Raw genomic sequence first — 22,714 nt, 5'->3', positions numbered from 1 at the left:
CAACACTCCTACTGATTTTAACTGGAGGACAGGCAAGTCTTATGGCATAATAAATTTCTTACTTCTGGGTCTTAATTCATATCAACATTTTATGCAGTTCTATTTCTTCTAATATTCTGGATCAGGGACTAAAGAAAGACAGACCTTTTCATTGTCTAGATGTAGCATCTTCTGTCACATTGTTCCCTTAGTATGACTCACTCTTGCACTGAAATATTGACCAGGGCTATTTACTTTCTGACTGGAAGCTATTTCCTCCTCAGAAAAACAAACAATAGATACCAGATGTCTAATACAAGATGAAGTGTGTGCATGTATATGTAAATGGTAAATTACTTGTTCAGTACTCATGAAGACAGAAATTGCTATTATTTCAGACAATTCTGCTAAAAAGAAACCTCTGGATGATCCATGCTTGCTTCCTGAAAAGAAACACAGGCCTTAACTTAGGAATTGCATGAAGCTATACAGAGAGCAAGACTGTAGCAATTTTTCCACTGGAAATGGTAGCATGAAAAGCTCAAAATGGTACAGGTTATTTTGCATATTAGTCAAAATACTTTCAGTGGCAACATTACAGCATGGAGTGTCTTCAGAACTCTACTGAGACACAAAGAATTTGTTTTATCAAGAACCTGTCCACCAGTCCTCATTCAAGAAATGTTCACAAGTGAATTTTCCCCAAGTAAGGGCAAAATATTTCAAGGTTTGTACCATGTACTTTACTCCACAGTGAATTAAATGGGGAGAACAACAATTTGAACAACTTCATTGTAAAAAAATATACATGCTTCTAAGACTACAGATCTAGTCTGATGCTATTCAGAAATATATTATTAGATTAGGTGAATATTTACACTCATCTAGAAACACAATAATTTTTTCTTGGTCATGTGAAATTTGCATTCTAAGCATTCATTTTTATAGGAGATATGAAGTGATGAAGTCATGGTACCTATACAGAGTAAAGGAGATTATACCAGACAAGTGACAGAAGAACCACTGATGATAGCCTTCCCCCCCCCCCCTTTTTTTTTTTCCTGAACACTTACTTGTGTTTTAGAAACTGAAAATACTCTCTACTCATGAGAACTTGCATACTTGAGTGTAATTTAATTTTCTCTCTTTAATTATACATGATACAATTTGGTTCTTAAAATTAATTCAGATTGCTTTAAAATCAAAGTTTCTATCAAAAGCAAACGTGGTTTAAGAAGAGTTTTCAGGTAATGCTTTCAGCAGAAAAATTAAGGGGGGCACCAACAAATCTGTATGTTCCACCAAAAAAATGGAATTTATTTTTATTTTTATCTTTTACTTTTTTTTTTTTAACTGAAATGAAAACTATTTATCCAAAGGTTAAAACTTGTTTAAAATGAAGAGAAAAACAGTTTATGCTTCAGCAGTCACTTCTAAATGAATATAGATTTTTAGAAACATTTTATAATAAGTAGAAATAACTACGTTTTCCTCTACAGATACTATATAATGCCTAAAATCCTGGGACTGGCCCAAAATTTATTACATAAAAACTGTCAACACTATATATTTATTACATTTATATATTTATATATTATTATATTATGTTTATGTTTATTTATATACATATACTCTTAGCAAGAAAAAATATTGTCTGGGCATTTATATGTATACACACACACACACATGTATTCAACAACAGTCACACTGAACCATGTTTATCTCGACTCCCTCATGAGCATCTGTCAGTTTTTGATACTGAATGAAATGTATTTATATGAATGTGCACTTAAGTATACCAGTCTTAATCATACATGCTATAAGTAGGTATAGTTAAGAAATGACTATGGCCCCACGAAATTATTTTTTACTCTGATAGAGCAGTGATTTGCGTCTCAGTTCCTGAAATAATTTGTTCCAGTTTACAGGATCACAGAAAACTAAGTGCTGAGCTGCTTCTACCACAGCTAGCCTGCTACCAGTATCTGAACCAGCTAGATGAAGGTAACATAGATAATATATTGCCTCTATACTGCAGTACACTGCATAGGCAGTTTGTGAATGTTATTTTTTCCCTTTGCATCTTGCGTCTTTAAAGCTTGGTGGCATCTGCAGTGAGACTTGAAATATTGTGATCAACATTGCAGAGCACTGGATAGGAAAATCAAGGAAACTAGAAATAGCAAAATGTAGGATGCTTCTTGGTAGGTGTTATTTTGCAGTTCATCACAAGTACAACACTGAAATGTTGCCATTAGTCACATATACTTGTTGCCATTTTTATGCACACAAGAAAGACTTAAAAAGGAGGAGAAAACCAAACAACACTATCATCATCATCTTGATCTTAATTTTTTCCCCTCTCAAAGGGAGGATTTTCCTCCTTACTTTCAAAACCACACATGACGGGAAAGCAACACAACATATACCAGCAAATATAATGTGAAAATGTGCATCTCTCTGTACACATATGAAAGGATCTGGAAGGTCTGAGGATTTATGATAGAGGGCTTTAAATAATCTTGCGTAAAATTTTCTAACATATTTTTTAACAAAACATCTCAAAATTTCTAATCCTAAATATGGAAGACTTCAATAGTGCAAAGACTTATATATATTCTTGAATATTGCCTCCCTGAAGCTTTTGGTTAGTTTGTTCAGAGGATATACATCCAGACAAACTTAATCTAATAATCTTGTGAGATATAGGTCTCAGGAGAAATTGTGAAACAGGAAAAGCACTTTGAGAATTATTTCTTGGTGAACTAAAAACTACAAAATGTTTTAGTTCCATCTGACTTTTAAAAGGTACCAAATGACTAGCAAGAAAAAGGCCTGATTTGGTTCACATTTGTCCTGGGATCAGAGAAACTGGGAAGTAGGTATAGAAAAACCAGATGCTTACATAATGTGACAGCCGTGACTGTGATGAGGCTTGTATGGTATTGGGAATAAAATTCACAAGCCTGAGGGTTAGGTGTCTAAATTGTTGTGAACAGTGAACAGGGAGAGTTAGGTGCTTGAGGAATGTTCACAGTAGACTTGAATAAAGCATACATAAAACAATCAAGAGAAAACTGAGGAATGTTTAACATTCCACTTCTTAGGCTTCTATAGGGATTCACACCTGAAACTGTTTTCTACGTACAGATACCTCTGTTATTCAGATGACTGACCTGTTATTCCCTTTCAAATAGAACTACCAGAGAATTAAAAATAGTGATTGCTGCCCCAAATAAATTCTACACAAAAGAGGGACTTAGCTCCTTGTCAGCCAGGAGTTCAGAAGCATCTCTGAGATTGGAAAGTCTAGACTGAGCTTTTAGAGATTACTAAAGAGTCCCTGGGAACTCACATGGATACAGAGGCTTTGGATTCAACACCTAACTGTTCTCTCCTTGACTTATAACCAGTCTGGAAACCAAACAAGAATGTCTTGGTTTCAGATTTCTATTTGTAAGTAGTAATTCTTTTCCACCCCAACTCCCTCCAATATTATTAACGTTTTAAAAATATATATATATACAAAAAACCCAAACAAACAAACAAACGAAAAAAAAAACCAACCATCAAGCTACTACACTGATAAGGGCTACGATACTATTATCATCTTAGTAGCAGTGGTACTTCTTTTAGCATCACAGCCCTCTTAAAACTAAGGAGAATGAATTACAGAAAATGCACAACTTGAGGAGACGAGGAATGAATTTATGGTGCACAGCTCTGGTACATCTTCAGTATTAGCAGTTCACTCCAGCTACAAGAATTGCTATTAGGCCAAAAGGCCACAGCTTGACTTTCAGTTTTCTGGCTGAGTTTTTATAGCAGTTAGAATAGTCTACTTGTTGTTTGTTTTTACTCATAAACCCATCAAAAGTTAAATGGAAATCACTGAAAGAAAATATGAAACTATAATGCCATTCTGATGCTGTTTCAGAAAGTACTGCACTTGTAGTGACTTCATTTGAGCATGGGCTTTTGGTGTGTTAAATTCTCCATTGTATCTGTTGATGAATTTGTATTTTGTTCAAAGGCTTCTATATGGCTCTTCTGAAGCCTTCCTGAGGAAGGAAGTGTACAAGTAAAACAACAAATAAAGCCTGATGGACAGTAAGACTTTTTTTTTTTTTTTTTTCCCTTCAAAAGCAGATCAGCTATAACAACATCCAAAATAAAACTATTTCTTTATAGCCAAATATAGGACTGCTTATACTGGTTTAGATTCCCAAGACTTTGCATGGTATCACTGTTCTCTATCCTTACTTGAAACATGTTTTTTAAGACAGGAATACTCTTGGTATTAAATATACATTTTTTTCTTTTAGACTTTACCTATGGTTATATTGTGACCTTTTTAACCACATACTGAAGTTTTCTTTTAACAAAATAAATAAGAATAAGAGACTTTCAGTTCAGCAAAGCAGGAACTTAAATTATGTGAGACAACCAGTGCCAATAATTTGACAGACATGATCATTTAATGTGCAGATATTAAGCTAACCTCACATAGACTGAAGATAATGAAGCTACTTATATAATTAAGTTGAGTACATACTATATAGCGTTTTGCTATATTAGGGGTTTGTTATGCATTTTTCCACCAAAAATTAGCAATAAGGGGCAATCTGCATTTCTCATAGATGAAAAAATATATGACAACAGTCATTGACATAGTTTGTAAAAATTCTAGCATTTTCACCCAGCTGTAGAGTAAGTTGAAAGCACAAAGTATATTAACTTGGTTATTTAAAAATTACTTTTTATGTAAATACCACAAAAGATTGAAGAAAAAGCACATACTCTAAAGTACTAAAACCACAAAATTGAAATTAACTTTAGGTGTATATTTCTAAGTTAATTAAATGTATGCACAAGAGCAAAATAAGTAAATGTTGAATTATTTAGTAAACATAAAAGCTTTTTTTTTTTTTTCTGGAAATAAATAATATCCTTATGTCACTCTTTGCCTTTTTACCTATCAAGTAACAATTTGGGAGTTTCCACATATTTCACTGACTACATTATTGTAAAGGGCAAAATATCCCTCAAACTAGAATTTCATTATTTTTACACATCCTTCTGGAAAGAATGCATAAAATGTAAGAAAAAAAATATTATGATGAGCAGAATTGATGTGCTATACAGCATATTGAAGAAGAAACCAAAATATGAGGTTTAAGGGAGAACAGAGAGGAAGCAAAACCCAAAATTGATAGCACATGGAATTATTCACTGCATGGTACAGGAAAACAATTTCTGAATATTTATAAGGCACAATTTATGAAAGTCTTGTTATAATGCTTCCGATAATGTTTTATTGTTAATTAGTTTTCTTGCTATGTAGTGCTGTCTGCTGACACGAGTAATCCCTGAAAACAGGATGTTTGCACCTAAATGGGCTCTACTTTGTATGCGTTAGTGCTATCTGTCTTGTTAAATTAATTTCAATACATAAGTAAATAAAGGTGCCAGATCATTGGGCTGGGGAAAAGGGAATATGATGATTCAGTTCTAGCTTTTAAGTTTTTGAAAACCTTATCCACTTAAATTAAGAAGAATAGACAGTTGAAAGGTTATTTCTGGGCTTCTGGTCTTTAGGAACTGATTTAAGAGGCAATCAAAAGTGCTGAAATCCAATTGTTATTAATACATAATGAGAAATTTGTCTTCCTTATTTATGTCACCAAGCAGAATCAGACTAGATTTTCTGCTTTATAAATTTCAGACCTCCCCATTATTAAGAAAATACAGCAGAGAAACCATATAGGCAGAATATTTAGCCTGACTGATTCTTTGCCTGTATAAAGTGATAACTGATATGTGCTTTTTTTTTTTTTTGTGACAGGAATTGAAATCTGAAAAACAGAACTGCTTAAGACCACACAAGATATGATGCTGTTAAAAAAAATAAAAATTGTCAAATATATGAAATCCTCTTTTCAGCAAGATATTTTCACAATTGTATCAGCTTGCATTTGGAAATGTCTCCTCTTAAAGAAAATTAAACAAACAAACAAACAAACAAATACAGAAGGGGAAGTATTAAAAACACAAGCTGTGAAGTTGGATAGCGATGACCTATACTTCAAAATCAACTGAAAATAATATCAGAAACTTATTCACATCCCCAAAACACTGACCTGAGTGTTCCATTATTTTTGTGTGTTTTCTCAGAAATGTTTGCATTAATCAAAACAAACCGCAAATGTATAGGTCTAGACAAGGTAGAATAGAAAATGTTTATATAGGTCATAAAATGACATTTGGATAACAGTTGGAGCTGGCAGCAACAAAGAGAGGCTGTGAAAGAAGAATATTTCTAAAATAGCATGCTCAGTATATATTGGAACTCCATACACACCAGAATGTGTTATAGAAAATACCTTCTCACCTCACTCTCTGTCCTCGCTGGCTCTTCCCCACAAATATCTGAACAAGCAGCAAGTTTGTAGTCCTGAGATTAAGTGATGCAATAGTGACCCGTTTTTGTCTAGGATTTCAACCTGTATGATCAATAATCATGCACACACTAGTCGTTTGTGGTTCCAGAAAATGACACAGAAGATACAGTAATATTTTTGCAGGAAGGTAAGAGCGAAGCAAAGATGTGAGGTCTTTTATGAGTGCTAGATATTTTCCAGATCACAGAAAGGTGTGTAATTCTAGTGGCTAGGTTATAGGATTGTGGATCTCCTAAGAGCACCTTGTGCTATAACGTTGGTTGAAATACTGATTCACTATGATAATTAGGCATCTCCTTGACCCAGATGATTTTTTTTTTCTATATAATGGATTAACATCAGAGGAAAAAAAAGGTTGTGTCAGATTTTTCTTATGTAAATCAACTGAAAAAATACAAGATGATAATGGTCTTCTTCTGATGAAAAACAAAAATAAATCACATATCAATCAGTCAAATGTACAAGGAAAACAAATAAGGATATATATATACACATATAAACATATGTTTTTGGTAAACTTAGCATTGTTTTTCTCCTGCATTTACAATGAAAAAATATAATGTAATTCACATTAAGGTGCACAGTTTCACCTGTTGTCTAATATAAATAACATTAAAAGCATGTAGAATCTAATATCAGCTAAATGCATATTATTCTCATGCCTTGCTGTGTAGTAGAATAAAAAAAAATGACATTTCTTGTTTTCTGTGCTACTTCTTGTAAGGGGGTGTAAATACATTTCATAAGCTTTTTTCCTTGAAGGTTTTAATCTCTGTGTGTATATGAAACAATAAAGTACCTGTGTGAGTACACACACAATTGATATAGCTAAAATGATATTGCTTGACTGTCCACTTAAAAGAAAAAAGAGAGAAGGGAGGGGAAGAATGAGTGATGGGCATTACAGAAAAGAAAGATAGTATTGAATTTTTCCTATATATGCTACAATTTCTTGAGTATAATCTGCTCAAAAAGAGATTAAACCATCTTCTGAATATTGCTGACTATATGACTATATCTCTCATTTTAGAACTCCTGTATGAGCTGTAATGCAATCAGAAGTTGTTCGTGTAAAATCTTTCTTTTTGGTTTTAAGGAAAAGTTTCTGGTTTGCATTATCTGATATTTGACATATTTACATGTTAAGCTATTTCGATATCAAAACCATAGCTTCTTTTTGTGAATAAAATGAAAATTAAGTACTCACTGACATTTAAAAAAGGCATCGAATATACCTATATTGCAGTCAAAATTGCACTTATGTAGTATAAACCTAAAGGATTTAGTTTTAAGTTTGGTCAAAACAATGTACTCTTTACAGGATAAACTCACAATCAAATCATTATAAGGAGTGATTATGTTTTCCTGGTTGTGTGTTGCTATATATGTCACTGTGTGCAATCCCTTAATTATTGCTATTTGAGATGAAATAAATTCTGGATTTGTGCCCATAACTGTGGAGTGACTCTGGTTCTAGGGTCTCAGTCCAGCATGCTGTTTAGGCCTAGACCTTCAATGGATCTATTAGTAAATTTGACATGAGGAATATATTTATGTTAAAGAATGAACTGATAGTAATGTGATGACATTTTAATTCATTTTTGATATATGCAAAGATAATTCTTTAATTTAAAGGATAAACATTTTGCTCTGCTTCCAGAGAGTTATGGGGAGATGGGTGGGAGAAGACAACCACCAGAAATTACATCATTAGGATAACATGTAGCATTGGGAATCACAAGCATAGCCTGTGAAATTTAGAATTATATTATATTATCCAATGTTTAGAATAATAGCATGGATTGCAGGATGTTATCCACAGCACACACACTTGATTGCATATATATATTACATTTAGTTAACTAGCTATGCAAGAAATCTCTCTAACTCAACATTATCAGAGAAGATGATGGTAACATTAAAAAACCATCACAAATACACCATGCTTTCAGCTAAAAATCTATTCAGCCATAATTTAGCAGCTATTCAACACAACAATTTTTTTCATGAAATTACTTTGCTTGGAGCTACTTGGAGGTAGCTTATTACCATCCATTTAAACTTGTTTAAATCCTGATACACATTTGTATTATTCTTATTAAGGTCTAGCCATCCATTATACCTTAAGATTAACAAAAGTTATTATATTCATATTAAATGGCAAGTAGTACAAAAATTGTCCTTAATATCCTTAAAATATTTAGAACTTTAACTGATAAAAAATATTTAAAATATTTTAACCTTATTTCTGGGCCTTTCAATTTTATGGCAAAGTGCAATTTATACCAGACATATTCCTTTAATCAAATGTCAGAAAGTGTAATGTTGGCCTCTACTGTTTCTGTTTTAAAGGAATTCAACCAGCTCAGCTTATATGAGAGAGTGGTAATTGAGTTGTAGTCTCAGGAATCAGGACAGGGATCAATTAAATACAGTAGCAATACAAATGTACTGTAAACCTAACCTCCATATAACCCCTGATAAAATGAATGACAAATGTAAGTTCATACACATTTTGTGCCTTCTCTGTGCAGAAATGGAGAGCATGATGAACTACTCATTTAATGACTTGATGTTTTCTTGATCTGTATATTCAGTGTACACAGAGCTGTTGATGCAGGATGAAATTCAGAGCACCACAGACAAGAGACTACAGAATGGAAGCATTCATGACTAAGGGAGAATCAACAAAAACACATCAAGAAATAGGTATATTTTATGTTAGATTTTGCCACACATAAATGATGAAATGCACAGCTAACATGCTACAAACATTACAATGCATTTTTCTGAATATTGAGGTGTTTCAAAGAAGAAAAGGCATAAGCCCATCGTGCTTATCCACACTGCATTAAGCTTCTTTTCTAGACTCAAATTCTCAAAATATCATTCATGCAAATAGCTGTATTTTTTTAATGACAGTGGCATCTGAAGCTTAATCACACAGAAATGTATTCTCTCTCTCCCTCTCTTTTCCTAGGGGTGGCTTTCCACCAAATAGGTCATTTCCAAAATTTTACATTGAATACTGACCAAATTTTGTCAGTGAGGCCATAAAGACATTGACTGACGTCATGAATAGGCACGTGTAGGTCTTTGCTTCCCTCTAGTGACTGCTCCAGGAAGAGATTTAACTGAATCTGCTCATGTTGCTCAACTATGGCACAGAGATTTAACATAGGGTTAATTGCATATTCAGATACCCGTATCAGTGAAATGCTGATACAGCATGGAAGATGTATACTTGTGACAGCTTGGATAAGTGCAGATTTTAACTGGACATGTGCTTGACAGTTTTTGATGGAGTTTTACAGTTTTACCAGCCAGAGACAATTTTAGCACTGACAGTCCAAGAACAAATGGGAGACACACTCTAAGGTGCATTTCAAAACACTTCTTTGTGTATTCCAAACATTTAAGATCACTTTGCCATGCAAACATTGTTCTTCTTTGGATGAATTACATGATGCTTGATTTATCAGAGAGAATATGATTTCAGGAGATGTCAATCAGACTTAGAGCCATGCATTTGGAAGGAAAGACAAACAATCGTATACTCTGCAAATGCTTAAAAATGCCTTGTGTTATATTCTTTTCATATTAGTAAAAGTAGGCGTACTTATACCAGCTGACGTTCTCTCTTTGTTGTGCAGACTGCAAATAAGTTTAAAATTAATGAATATATGTCTGTGGAAAACTGTACACCGTACTATTTACTTATAAGGAATTTAAGCACATGATCTCTAGTCCTACTGTGAAAGGGGTAGGAGAGAATGGCAGACGGGAACAGTGCTTTTTCACATGGATATGCAATATTCCTCAGATTTTTCATCTTCTTGGGTCATTCAAGTAGATTTTATTTTTGTTTAAGAATGGCATAATACAAAGACCTTTAGTTCTACTGCTCTACCTCCATCAGATAAAAGAACTAAATTCTCCAGGACAGGCAGCAGTCATGAGCTCATCAGAATGAATAAGAAAAAATCAGAAATATCATTATAAAGGTATTTAACCTTTAGAGTTCTGCATCATGGCAGGGAAATGATATCAGCTTTGAGAATAGATAGAGAACTCTCTCAATTAGGGCTCAGGAGTTTGGAGCTCAACCTCTACCTGGGTTTGATGGATGATCTTGGACAAACAACCTTGCCCTGGTTTCCCCCATCTGTAAACCAAGGAGGGCAATACCAGCCTCTGTAGTAAAATGCTTTGACAGCTATACATGATGAACATGGTGTAAATGAGAAAGGTTGAAAAACTTTCTCAGCTTTAATTTTCCTATCTTGTACTTTTGGAAGCTGTATTGGATTTGGTGAATACTGTTTTCCCGTATAAGAGTCAGTCCAAGTCTAGCACCCTGCTGGATTCACAGATCCCATCTGCTATATTCAGTGGTGAGGTATTAACAGGGAAAACAACAACCACATTTTATTTAACCTGGTAACATCCATTATTTTTTATGGAAACATAGACAAAAAAAATAAAAAATTGACCAATATATTTTCTGTTCTAAACCTTATTCAGACTGCTTAATTTTTCTGCCCTTACACCAATTTAAAATTGATTATGAAAATACAAGCCCTGGTTCTTTTTATTCACATTTTAGAATCATAGTTGCTTGCTATTGCAGGAAAGCACTATTTTTAGTTTCTGGAAATCTGCATTTACATAAAGGCAATAAATAGCAATTAAGTTCTCAACAAATGGAGTTGATTAATCACGATAAAAATTAAAAAGAAAGTGAACTTATTAGGAAGAATTAATTTAATTTCCTTTTTTTGCTATAAATCTCAGCAGGTCATGTAAGCTCTGTTCATGGCAGTGTAGGTGTTAGTGAAAAGCAGTGTTATAAAAGAGAACTAAATTATAAATTCCTCCCATATATTCTGATTCATGTTTTATATGACTTAAGAAAATTTTCAGCTGACTCTTCTTCAATATAGAGACACTCCATTTTATATTGTATGATACCTACCTATTTCAGGATTAAGTATTCCTGCATTCCAATATAATATTACCAGTCTGTAAATTTAAATTTGTTTTAATTGAGGTCTTATATGGCTTGATAGGTGGTTTGCCACCTGATCTAATCTGATTCAAATCTGTCAAAGCCTTTTAGTTGTCTGCAAGGGAGTTTGGGTCAGGTTTCTCATTCTGTATTGTTTTAATTAAAAAAGTTATCATCTCCAAAGAATATGATTCTGTAGTCTTTCAGTTCTGTATGCTCAGAATTCTGTATGTTCAGAAACAGATGATTACATAGCTTGCTACTACACAAGTCCCATTATGTATAGTTCTTCATGAAAGTGAGTACTCCAGGATGCATTTACCTTTTGAATAAGTTCATTAATTCTTGCATTACATCTCACAAACATAAGGATAGAAACTAACTTGTAAAGGAGATTTTCTGCCTTGGAAATACCAATTGAGTGACTGAAAAGCTGGATAGACAAGTCTGACTGAAGTTGATGGAACAAGCAAAGCCCCAGCTAGTATGCATGGCCAAACTATATTTATATAAATTACTCTGATTAGATTTTTATTCAAATTATAGAAAAATCTATTATTTTCTCCATATCTTCCTGGTTACCATAATGCTATAACTGCAAAGCAGCAGTCAGGAGTAAGGAGAGGCTACTGTTCTTATATCCAGAAGTGAATTCTGATTTCTGGGGATATTCTAATTATTAGATTATTAGCTTCAGACATTTTGACCTAAACTACATAGAGCCATCTTAAACATATTTTCAAGGGCTTGCAAGGCCAAACAAAGAATAACTGCAATAATCTCTCCCAGTTGGTTTAAAAAACATAGTGGAGAGAAGAGGGACAAAGGAAATTTGTTTTCCCTTTCAATTTTATCATGAGACTACTATATGCAAAATTTATTTTGTCGGCATGCATGCAAGCTTATGTGTTACAACTGAGCCACATTCTGCCCTATAAGTAAATCTGTAAGAAAATCACAATTAACTGGTAAACTCTTCTATATTTGTATTGAACAAATTCCTTTGTGGATTATTTCTCCACAATTGTAACAAAATCTATCCAGGGACGATGGGAGAAAATGAAGAAAAAGCTTTAGGGTATAATTTAAAAAAAAAGTAATTACCTTTTTTTTTTTTTTAACTCTCTTATTAAGGAGGGATGTTATAATTCTGGAGTGAATTCCTAAATTTATATGAATTTATAGAATCTATAATTTCACACGTATGTATTTGTGGTTTCACATCACTTCAGGGTAGAAAATGTAAACTACCATCACTGTAAATTTGTATGGAAGTGGGGAAAAAAAAGAGTAGACCAGACGTTCCACTGTCCCTAAACTAAGACTGAATGAGGTCAAAATCCTTGTAGTATTAAAATTTTCAGCTCATTGCATTGTATTACTGCCAACTGTATATTCATCAGGCACAAACTGCTATAAGCACACATATGGACAAATAAAAGGCTGTCATACTGTTATAACATCCTTCTGCAGCAACTGGCAGAAAAGAGCCCCAGAATCCTAAAAGCCCTTTCTTTACTCAGTGCTGTGAGATGTTATGTTGCACCACATACAGCTGTGGAGTGCAACAGCAACAACTGATACTTTCCTGCAGAGAGCACGTGCCCGCATTATGCCTAACATGCTTCTAAAAGAACAAACCAGCTGCATTGTTTTGATAATGGGTTAGCGATCACTGCTAATCATAGCGATTATGTCACCTCATTCTAGTGACCCATGAGTCCATTCCATCTTCCACGCCCCTGTGGCATGTGGTGCTAGCTGAGTGTTGTGTGTGATGTTTGTGGTGCTCAGTACTGTGGCATCAAGCTTCCAGCTTCTTATTGTGTTGTGAACTCTGCACTCTGGGTCTTGAATCCAAAGGCTGGACGCACTAAGACAAATGACTAAATTTACCAGGCCAAACTTTCATAGGTCCTAAGGCTTCACATGTTATGGTCACAGATTCATGCATCACAGAAGGCATTCAAGAGAGCTATTCATAGAGCCTACAAAACTGCCACACAAAATGGCATTATTAAAATGGAAATTTATGTATGCATATAAGGATTCTTTGAACCCCTGGGTTTACACAACCTTGCCCAGACTTACATGAAGTAAAGCAACACTAGTTGCTGTGATATGGCTAGTTGACAGTGATATGGCTAAGATTTAGGTGCGGCATGGTGACAAACGCATGGAAAGAGTGGTAAAATTAAATATAGAGGTGCTGGTACTCAGCTCCCCAGCCCATGAATGTTCTCTTAAACAACATGGCAGAGTTCCAGCAAAAGAGGCTGTGAGTAACACACTACAGAGGAAACAACAGCTCAGGGGGCATGGGCTGCTCCTGTGAGGCTGAAAACTGTGATTCATACTCCTCAAGGAACTTCTGTAAAGAACTGCAAGGCTGGTCCCTGAGGCTCCTGGGTGAGGAGGCCCCGAGCCATTGGGTTCCTGGCTGTTTGTGACTCTCTCTGCTGTCTCCCTCTCCCTTCTTTTCTTTTCCAGAGAGGTAGGAGAAAAAGGAGAAAAACTTTCAGAACTTTGGTTGTAAGATAAAACCAAAAGTACAGCCCTCGTACCTGTCCAGCTTCCTTTCTTTCTCTTTGTGGTCTCACAGACTGGAATGAATTTATCGTAAGCAGTTCCTGACCACAGAGATGCCAGACAGGTTTCATGCCAGACAACACAAACCACAAAAGGTACAGTTCTTTCCTGATTTTTTTTCTTGGTTTAAGGAACTAAATTTTTTCTCCTCTGAATGTCAGTTACTAATATCCCACATATTTTTCCCATGCACTGAAAGGAAAAGCATTCAGTATCTTACAACTTTATTAAAGGACAACATGTAGAAGAACATTGTCTGAAACGAATGGAAGAAATATCACTCAGATTTCCATGGAAAAACAAAACAAAACAAAACAAAACCACAAAAACACCACCTTTCATAGCACTGATGCTACTAGCTTCACGTAGGGGAGGTACAATACTAGAGAAAACACAAGGCCTCACAAACAGACTGTTTGCAATCAGCACAGACATTACAGCATTATATATCTGGGGAAAGTAAACTGAAGCAACACAATGAATTACTGGATTTGAAATTATTCTTTATAACACATAAGATGAGTTTTTTAGTTGCCCAGTATCAATATTGTAGACATATTTGTCTAGCTGTCTGTGGACAGGCACAAGCTTAATAAGTGGAAAACTTTATAAAATATCATATCAGGGAAAATTACTCAATTTCATAAAAAGAAAGGACTAACTGATTTTGCCAAAGTTCAGGTGACCACATAGTCACACATAGCAATGTCAGTAGAATAGGTTTGAAGATACGGTGTGACCAAAAAGCTCACAGATCCAGAACTCTGTTCAAGGGTGGATAATAAGGAATTGTTAATCACTAACCAGTCTCCTGTGAAGCATGACCAAACCTCAGGTACACAAAACTTCCCCTGCTGTTGGAGAAGAATTGAACTAACAAATAATAGAATTATAGAATCATAGAATCATTAAGGTTGGGAAAGACTTCCAAGATCATCTGATCCAACCATCCACCTACCACCAATGTGACCCACTAAACCATGTCCCTAAGCACCACGTCCAATCTTTCCTTGAACACCCCCAGGGACGGTGACTCCACCACCTCCCTGGGTAACCCGTTCCAGTGCCTGACTGCTCTTTCTGAGAAAAAATGTTTCCTCATTTCCAACCTGAACCTCCCCAGTACAACTTGAAGCCATTCCCTCTAGTCCTATCAACAGTTACCTGTGAGAAGAGGCCAACCCCCAGCTCCCAACACCTTCCTTTCAGGTAGTTGTAGAGAGCAGTAAGGTCTCCCCTGAGCCTCCTCTTCTCCAGACTAAACAACCCCAGTTCCCTCAGCCGCTCCTCACAAGACTTGTGTTCCAGGCCCTTCACCAGCTCCATGGCTCTTCTCTGGACACACTCCAAGGCCTCGATGTCCTTCTTGTAGTGAGGGGCCCCAAACTGAACACAGTTCTCGAGGTGCAGCCTCACTAGAGCAGAGTACAGGGGAACGATCACCTCCCTGGTCCTGCAGGCTACACTATTGCTGATACAATCCAGGATGCTGTTGGCCATCTTGGCCACGTGGACACAGTGCTGGCTCATGTTCAGGCTTGCAGATTGTGCAGATAAAGACATAGAGGTTAAAAAAGTGGCAAAAACCATTTGCCAATAAAAAATATACTTTTCATCTGAAAAGCATTTAATTAAAAAAAAAAAGCATAGTTACTGATTAGTTAAGTACCTTCAACTAAAAGTAGACTATTTTTTGTTGTTGTTGTTATTGTTGTTGTTGGGTTATTTCCAAAATGTTTGCCAAATTCTGGTTATGCGAAAATCACCGGGTTTGGAAGGGCACAAGCACAGTACAGATCTTTGGGATTTGCAACATGGATTAATAGAATGATGGCTTTTAATCCATCAAATCCAGTTGCCTGCTGCTGAGAGTGGATAACTCCTGAGGCTTTAGAAAAAAGTGGAAAAAATAAGAGTAAAACAAGCCACAAGGCTAGCTGTATAGTCCTCTACATATTTGCTTTTTAAGATTCCTGAATGATAGGAACCTGTTCAACATTAGGGAGCTTTCAGGGTAATTTAAAACTCTTGGTGTCATAATAAATATTCTGAAATATTCTGGAGTAAATACAATGTTACAGAACAACAACAGTAAAATTTACAAAAATAAAGTTATGAATCATCTAATGCTCTGATGGCTAACATTATGAACCTTTTACCAAGAGATGGAAAAAAAAAAGTAGAATTTTGGTCTTGCTATTTCCTCAGGTATGCTCATAAAATAACACATATGCATGTGTAAAACATATGCCAGTGGTGTCCTTTCAGAACTTACTGATACATCATATCGTACTGTGAATATTTGATGGCTCTTATCACTTTTCATAACAGATACATCACCAAGAATACCTTTAATACATGAAATATTTGAACATCTGCAATAGCTACTATTAAATAATATGACTAGAAAATATAATCTTCATAGAATCATAGCATGGTTTGGGTTGGAAGGGACCTTTAAGATCATCTAATGACAACCCCCCCCATTGTGCAGGGACACCTCCCACTAGATCACGTTGCTCAAAGCCCCAAACAACCTGGCCTTGAACACCTCCTGGGATGGGGCATCCACAACTTTTCTGGGCAACCTGTGCCAGGGCCTCACCACCCTCTGAGTGAAGAATTCAGTATACAAAAGTATAAGATTCTCTCTCAAAATCTGACTACTTTATGTAAATTTGAGATGTTTAATTTTCTTTTTCAGGTTCTGAAGCATACTGAAAACAGTACATATGTGTAGCATTAAACATCTCTATAAACAATAATAAGACAATTAATGCAAAACAAATGGCAAGATCAGAAGACACAGCATTTGTTTGTGGTTGTTCCACACATTCATCCCAAATTCCTCCATGTAATCTTTTAATCACAATCAAAATACACAACATACTTTTTTTTTTCTTTTTTCCTCATAATCTAATCCCATGGAAATATGCCTTTAATATTTTGTACTGGAGCAGTGAAACTGAAGCGTGTGCTCTACACTGTGTTCTCACACAGTGCTTAAAGCACCACAGGTAAAAAATAAAAATATAAAAAAATAAAGCACTGTGAAATCAAAACATTGTAGAGAGGAAACAAAGAACATGTTCAAATTCCTGTTTTGTTTTGTTTTTTTTTTTTTTTTTTTTTCCCACACAGAAGTGGAACATTACAATATTGCTGGTAAATAACTGTGTTATGATTCTTTTTTATTGTCATAGACCATAGTACTACTTGTATTTGAAATTATTTTCATGTCCAAAGTTTCTTATTTATGTACTATTGCGCTGTTGGCAAGTCATCAGTGTACTGATTTAAACCTAGTCTGAAGGATAAAACCACTCACAAAGTCACAGGCATACAACTTCTAACAATGTAAAAGGTTCTGTAGAATGAGACGTATATAATATACCTGGGCAAGAAAAACAACATTATCTTTTAAAAAAATTATTATGGCAATCACATAAGTATCCTTTTATGAAACACTTAATCTGTATTAAGGCAAAGTTTACCTTGCCTTTCATGGGAGATTTGCAGTGAAAGAATAATGCAGGAAACTACAACTGTGTAAACATGGATTTTTTTTCCCTAAACTACACTGATTGTACTGGTCTACTTCTTTATAGTAATGTTTTCTGTTTTCCTATGAAAGAGGCACACACTGAAAAAAGTAGCAGAAGACTGCTAGCAAGCTTTCATTACTTAGTTTACAAGATATTCTATTAAATGAAAAATGAAAATTTGCACCAGCTAAAATGAAGATTGCTGTGGGTATCACACTTGAAAATGAAAAACTGAAAATTTATCCCTGCAGTAACAGAAATGGGAACATTCTTTAGTTACCTGTCTGATCAGTTACCCACTTGCCTGTTGCTCAGCGGCTACCATAGCACAGAACTATGGTTTGCAGACACCCTCATTTTAATCTTGAAAGGGCAGACTGAAATTACTATGTGAGTAATCTGTTTCTGGTGAGATATTGTATTACTTCAATTTACATAGCTGCTGAAAGGAAGCCATATGACAGGAGAATCGAGTACTTGCAATCTGCGAAAGGTTCATTTTCCCTGCTCTCATCCCAACCTGTTTACTGATTGTGTACTTAAATATTGCTAGGCACGATATAATATTTGAACCATAGTAATATAAGCAAACATCTGTCACTTACGTTCTTGAATCGTCCCACAGCACACAGTATGGATTCAATGTGCCCTGAAAAGCAAACAGACAAACCCATTAGTTACTGGTATACAAGAAAACATGCTTGACCTAAACATTTATTTGGATCTCTTGCAGATCACACTTCTGTTCTGATGAATTGATGTCACTGGAATTGCGAAAGGTTCATTCTTTTGGAGTCCTAAAAAGCACTTGAACCTCAGAATAGCTGCTGTATTGTCTGTTAGGTAAGGTAAGCATTAAGTTGTACATTTGGTATATCCCAGTTGAACTGAAATATGAGATGAGAGTTAACCTGTTAAAAGACAACTTGAATGATCATTGCTGTGTTTAGAAGCAGAACTTTAGGTCTCTGGGGGACATGGATGTTGAAACAGTAATGACTTCAAAAGTACTAAGCAAATATTGGGCAATATGTCTAGATTCCGGAACTTCACATTCAATACCCAAGTTCATTTGTCACTTGGGGCCTAAATCAGCAGAGCATTTTCCTCAAACTTTTTATTTTTCCTTGAACTTTACTGGAATGTCAGTTCAAATCCCTTTGAAGTCAGTGGTAGATTTTTTGAATTGATGTAGAACAGGATAGGAATCTAGGCTTACTACACATCGTTAAGCTGTGGGTAATGTTTTAGGAAACGGAATTGTCTTTAATTACTAATATTTATTTTGCTGCCTATGAAGAGTTGAGACAAAATTAAACTTCAAGTTTTGTCCTTAATCCTGTAAATCTTCCTTTATCAAAACCTAAATTGATTTAGAAGTTCTTAACTAGCTAAAACCCAAAAAATTATATTCCTGTTCATCATAAACATTAGTTATTCCCAGAAGTCAGAACGATATAGATAAACAATACAGAAAAATATATGTTTAATAAAATCACAAGTGATTTGAAGAAACGGATTATGATATGTTCTTATGTCAATGCTAATGTAGTTCTCTCATGAACAGTGTTGGTACAGTAAAAGTAGAGTTTTACAGACAAAGCATACCTCACTATTTTGTTCTGAAAAGTATATTATTTATAGTAAAATACCATGACAAGTTTTAACTGTGAAGTTAAAATTTATTAAATATTTAAATTCAACTTTTCATCAAAGATGAAAAAGGTCCTTCTGAAGATATCTCTATCAGAGGTATTTTAGCGAAATTTTCATCCTCTACTTCAGTATTTTGTTGACTGCATTGAATTTTATGAGTACAGTATAAATATATAAAACCAGCATATACTTATGGCACTATACATTAACATATTACTGTAGAAACATAAATAAAATTTGTTCCATTCCCTGAAGTATTTATAATATAAAGAAGAGGAGGGGGGTGGGGGACACGGGACAAAACACCAAACAGCAGATACATTAAGATTCAGACACCAGGTCCTGATCATTAGCTAAAAGATTTCAGATACTTAGACAGAAAAGAATACAGAAGAATAAGAATTAAGAAAAAATGAAATGATCATGCAGAATTAATATTTTTATTTATTTTATTTTATTTTATTTTATTTTAAAGATCATTAATTTGTATCCTGAGTGAAGAAATTCTATTTGCAATTTGATATAGCTATAAGTATATTTTTACAAGTGCTATTATAACTAAACTGTAGTAATAATAAACTGCATATTTGAGAAGCGAGGCCTGAGGCCCAGCAGCAGGTATCATATAGTTTATGCTAGGTAAGTGTATGTATAAATAATACAAAAATACTTTCAGAAAAAAATGAGAGCAAAAGGGAAGTCCATTATGAAAACATCTGAAAAACAGAGGGAAATATTACATAATAAAATGCAAACTTTGCTGCTGTCAATTCATACACTTCACTCTGCTTGTATTCTGAAATGTATTCAAATATATAAAAAAAGAAAAGTATGTTTTGCTATTGCAGTTATTAAACAGAACCGTGGAAAACAGGATAAATATTACGACTGTTCTTTAAGAGGTTCTTCTACGAGTACTTGCTCTGCCAGCCACGGAAGTTTGCAAGGGCAAAACAGCCTCTCAGAACTTCTTCCTTTCTTGATACTCTCATCAAATATCCTTCAAGCACTGCAAGGACCACAAGGAGCCTGTCTTCCTATTTTCTTCACCCTTAATCTTCTACTCTCTTTTACATGCTTCTTCTGGGTCTGACTTCCTGGCAATGTCTCATACCTCTGTTTTTGAGCTACCTCCATCAGCCACCCTTTTCTGCTAAGGCAGTGATCTTTCATCACAGCTCTTGCCAGTTAATTACTTAGCTGAAGCTAAGGAACCAGCTACCGTGTCCATTAACGTTTATGACTGCTGCAGTATTGATTTATAAACTTCAGAACAGGACTTGGATATATCAAAAATAGACATATGTATGTGAGTGTGTATGCATATATATCTCTGCCTGGCATATAAAGCTGAACTTTTGAGATGTGATTGGCAACTTTGACAGCTATGCAGCACAACGCCAACAGTGTTTTGTAGCCAGGGTTTTCAGTTTTATTGAAAACTTGATGTTCTATGCTGCTGCTGGCTTGTTACTTTAGAGTCCCTGGAGTAAAATTCAGTGCTGGCAGAAGGTGAGAGTTCGTATTCTATCTGGAGCAAATAGAGCTTTTGTTTGAATTGTGCAGTTTTTAAAAAGATGACTTCAGGATCTCTTTGATCAAACTACTGGAGAAATGTGATCACATTCATATTTAGAGAATATCATCACATTCATATGTAGAGAACAATAATGTTTGCTAAATAATGCATTGCAACTCACTTTCTCACTATGCTCTACTATTTTAATTTATCTGCTAAACATAATATCATGCTATATTCTAAATAGCACATGGAATTAGGATTTACACTTCCTCCCCCAAAATAATACTCTCTTTCTATTAATATACTGGCTAATTTTGTTATAAAACAAAGCTATGATGATAAATTTTGAATAAATTAATATTTGAATGCAAATTTAAATTAAAGATATTAACTCTTATTAAGTAACTGTGTTAATCTTATTTCATAATCTCTTATCAAAGTAATTTAGTCAGTGGGAAGGGAGGTGGATGAGCAAATGTGTGGGTATATTCCTATATAGGCACACTCTAGAGGTTGATTAAAAATTCATCATTAAATTCATTTGAAAACAAACTATTTTACAGTGAAAAGCATTTCAAGAACAAAGGCTTGAAAAGAACGAAAATAATAATAATAAGAGACATTCCAAAAAAGCACATGAAAGAAAATATCAGGATTTTATTTTCTGTTTAATAATTAGTCTATTTAATTGACATCATGATTATTCAGTCATTAATATATAATGTTCAAACTCTAAGAATACAGTAATAGTTTTATTTTAATTTCTGTATGTGACATTCAAAGCTTCTTCCATTGTGATGTTTTAATTAGATAAACTCTTGTTTTCATCTCACAAAAGGTGACAAACACCCAAACCTATAAAATAATGTTTCAATGCATACACAGCCTCATTTTTTAAAAACCAGTGTCGCATCATGGAGGTTATGCCTTGAATAGAAAAGTCACTAAACATTTAAAGTAACTAAAATTGTAAAACTGGTTTCCCTTCTCAGACTTTCTAGACCAATATTTTGTCAGTGTATCTGCCTATCCAACTACTAGGTGGATCGGGTTTGCACATAAATGCACCATGTACATCTAAGGAATAAGAATCTGTTCTAAATACTTGCTGCTTCTCTGGATTAAATTATAGGACAAGAACAGAAACAAAAGGTCAAAGGAATTGGCTCTGATATACATTTTCAAGGTTATTTTGTTTTTCTGTTGTCAAGACATGAGCTAATACAATAGTCATTAGTTTTCTCTTACCAAAAGGTTGACAGAGCAAGGTGTCTCTAAACTGACCTTTTGTAACAATGAAGATTCATCTCATTTCCATGATTTTGAAACTTGGCAAAAGCTTGCTCTATAGCTTATTCAAAGGGATTAAAAACAAAACAAAAAACAAAACAACCTATCACTCTTTAAGAATTTTCCAGAATTTCGGCTCATGGGGACAGTGGTTCAGCTTCTTTTTACTCTAGCCTTGCTTGTGTACTGCTTGTTTCAATAGCTTGTGTTGGACTTAGCAGTATGTTCATGCTGATATGCAGCTTACTAGCATTGTTTTTTGTTTGTTTGTTTGCTTATCTGTTTAGTTTGAATTTCTTATCTAGCATAAGTGACTACAATCTTATTTTTCTCCTACCTGCTACTCTTCACTTTTGTGAGTAGTTGTACCAATTTCAAACTACAGAAGTCATTCTCCAATATTCCTTATCTAAACCCCATGTACTAGTTCCACAATCATTGTAAAAATAGTAGAAATTAAAATCTAGAATTGAGAAATACCCTAAACTCTCCTCAGTAATGATCTTTTAAGATCAAATATTTTATTTCAAAAGTGTTTTTTTGTAGGATTAATTTGTGATCTACTTTGGAGTATACATATTTCAGTTTCACTGAAATTTTCTTCTTCTGATAGGTACAGAAGTAATATTAGAGACTGAGATTTTATTTTAATATAGATGATGTA

General features: G+C 34.5%; 1 protein-coding gene across 11 annotated transcripts in view; it reads right to left on the bottom strand.

Annotated features, from left to right (window-relative positions):
- ADGRB3 (adhesion G protein-coupled receptor B3) overlaps positions 1–22,714 on the bottom strand; it is a 468,984-nt gene that overhangs the window by 159,675 nt on the left and 286,595 nt on the right. For all 11 annotated transcript variants that reach the window (XR_014582934.1, XR_014582935.1, XM_083832452.1 and 8 more), the window contains one exon: positions 18,188–18,231. Coding sequence is in view for 9 of the 11 variants with exons in the window: in XM_083832452.1 (XP_083688578.1) it covers positions 18,188–18,231 (44 nt within the window). In the remaining 2 variants the exon portion in view is untranslated. The remainder of the gene's footprint in view (positions 1–18,187; positions 18,232–22,714) is intronic.

This window comes from Anser anser (assembly GCF_964211835.1).
Source record: "Anser anser genome assembly, chromosome: 3".
Lineage (NCBI taxonomy): Eukaryota > Metazoa > Chordata > Aves > Anseriformes > Anatidae > Anser > Anser anser.
Note: the sequence above shows the minus strand (reverse complement) of the source record. Positions and strands in the feature narration are given on the sequence as shown.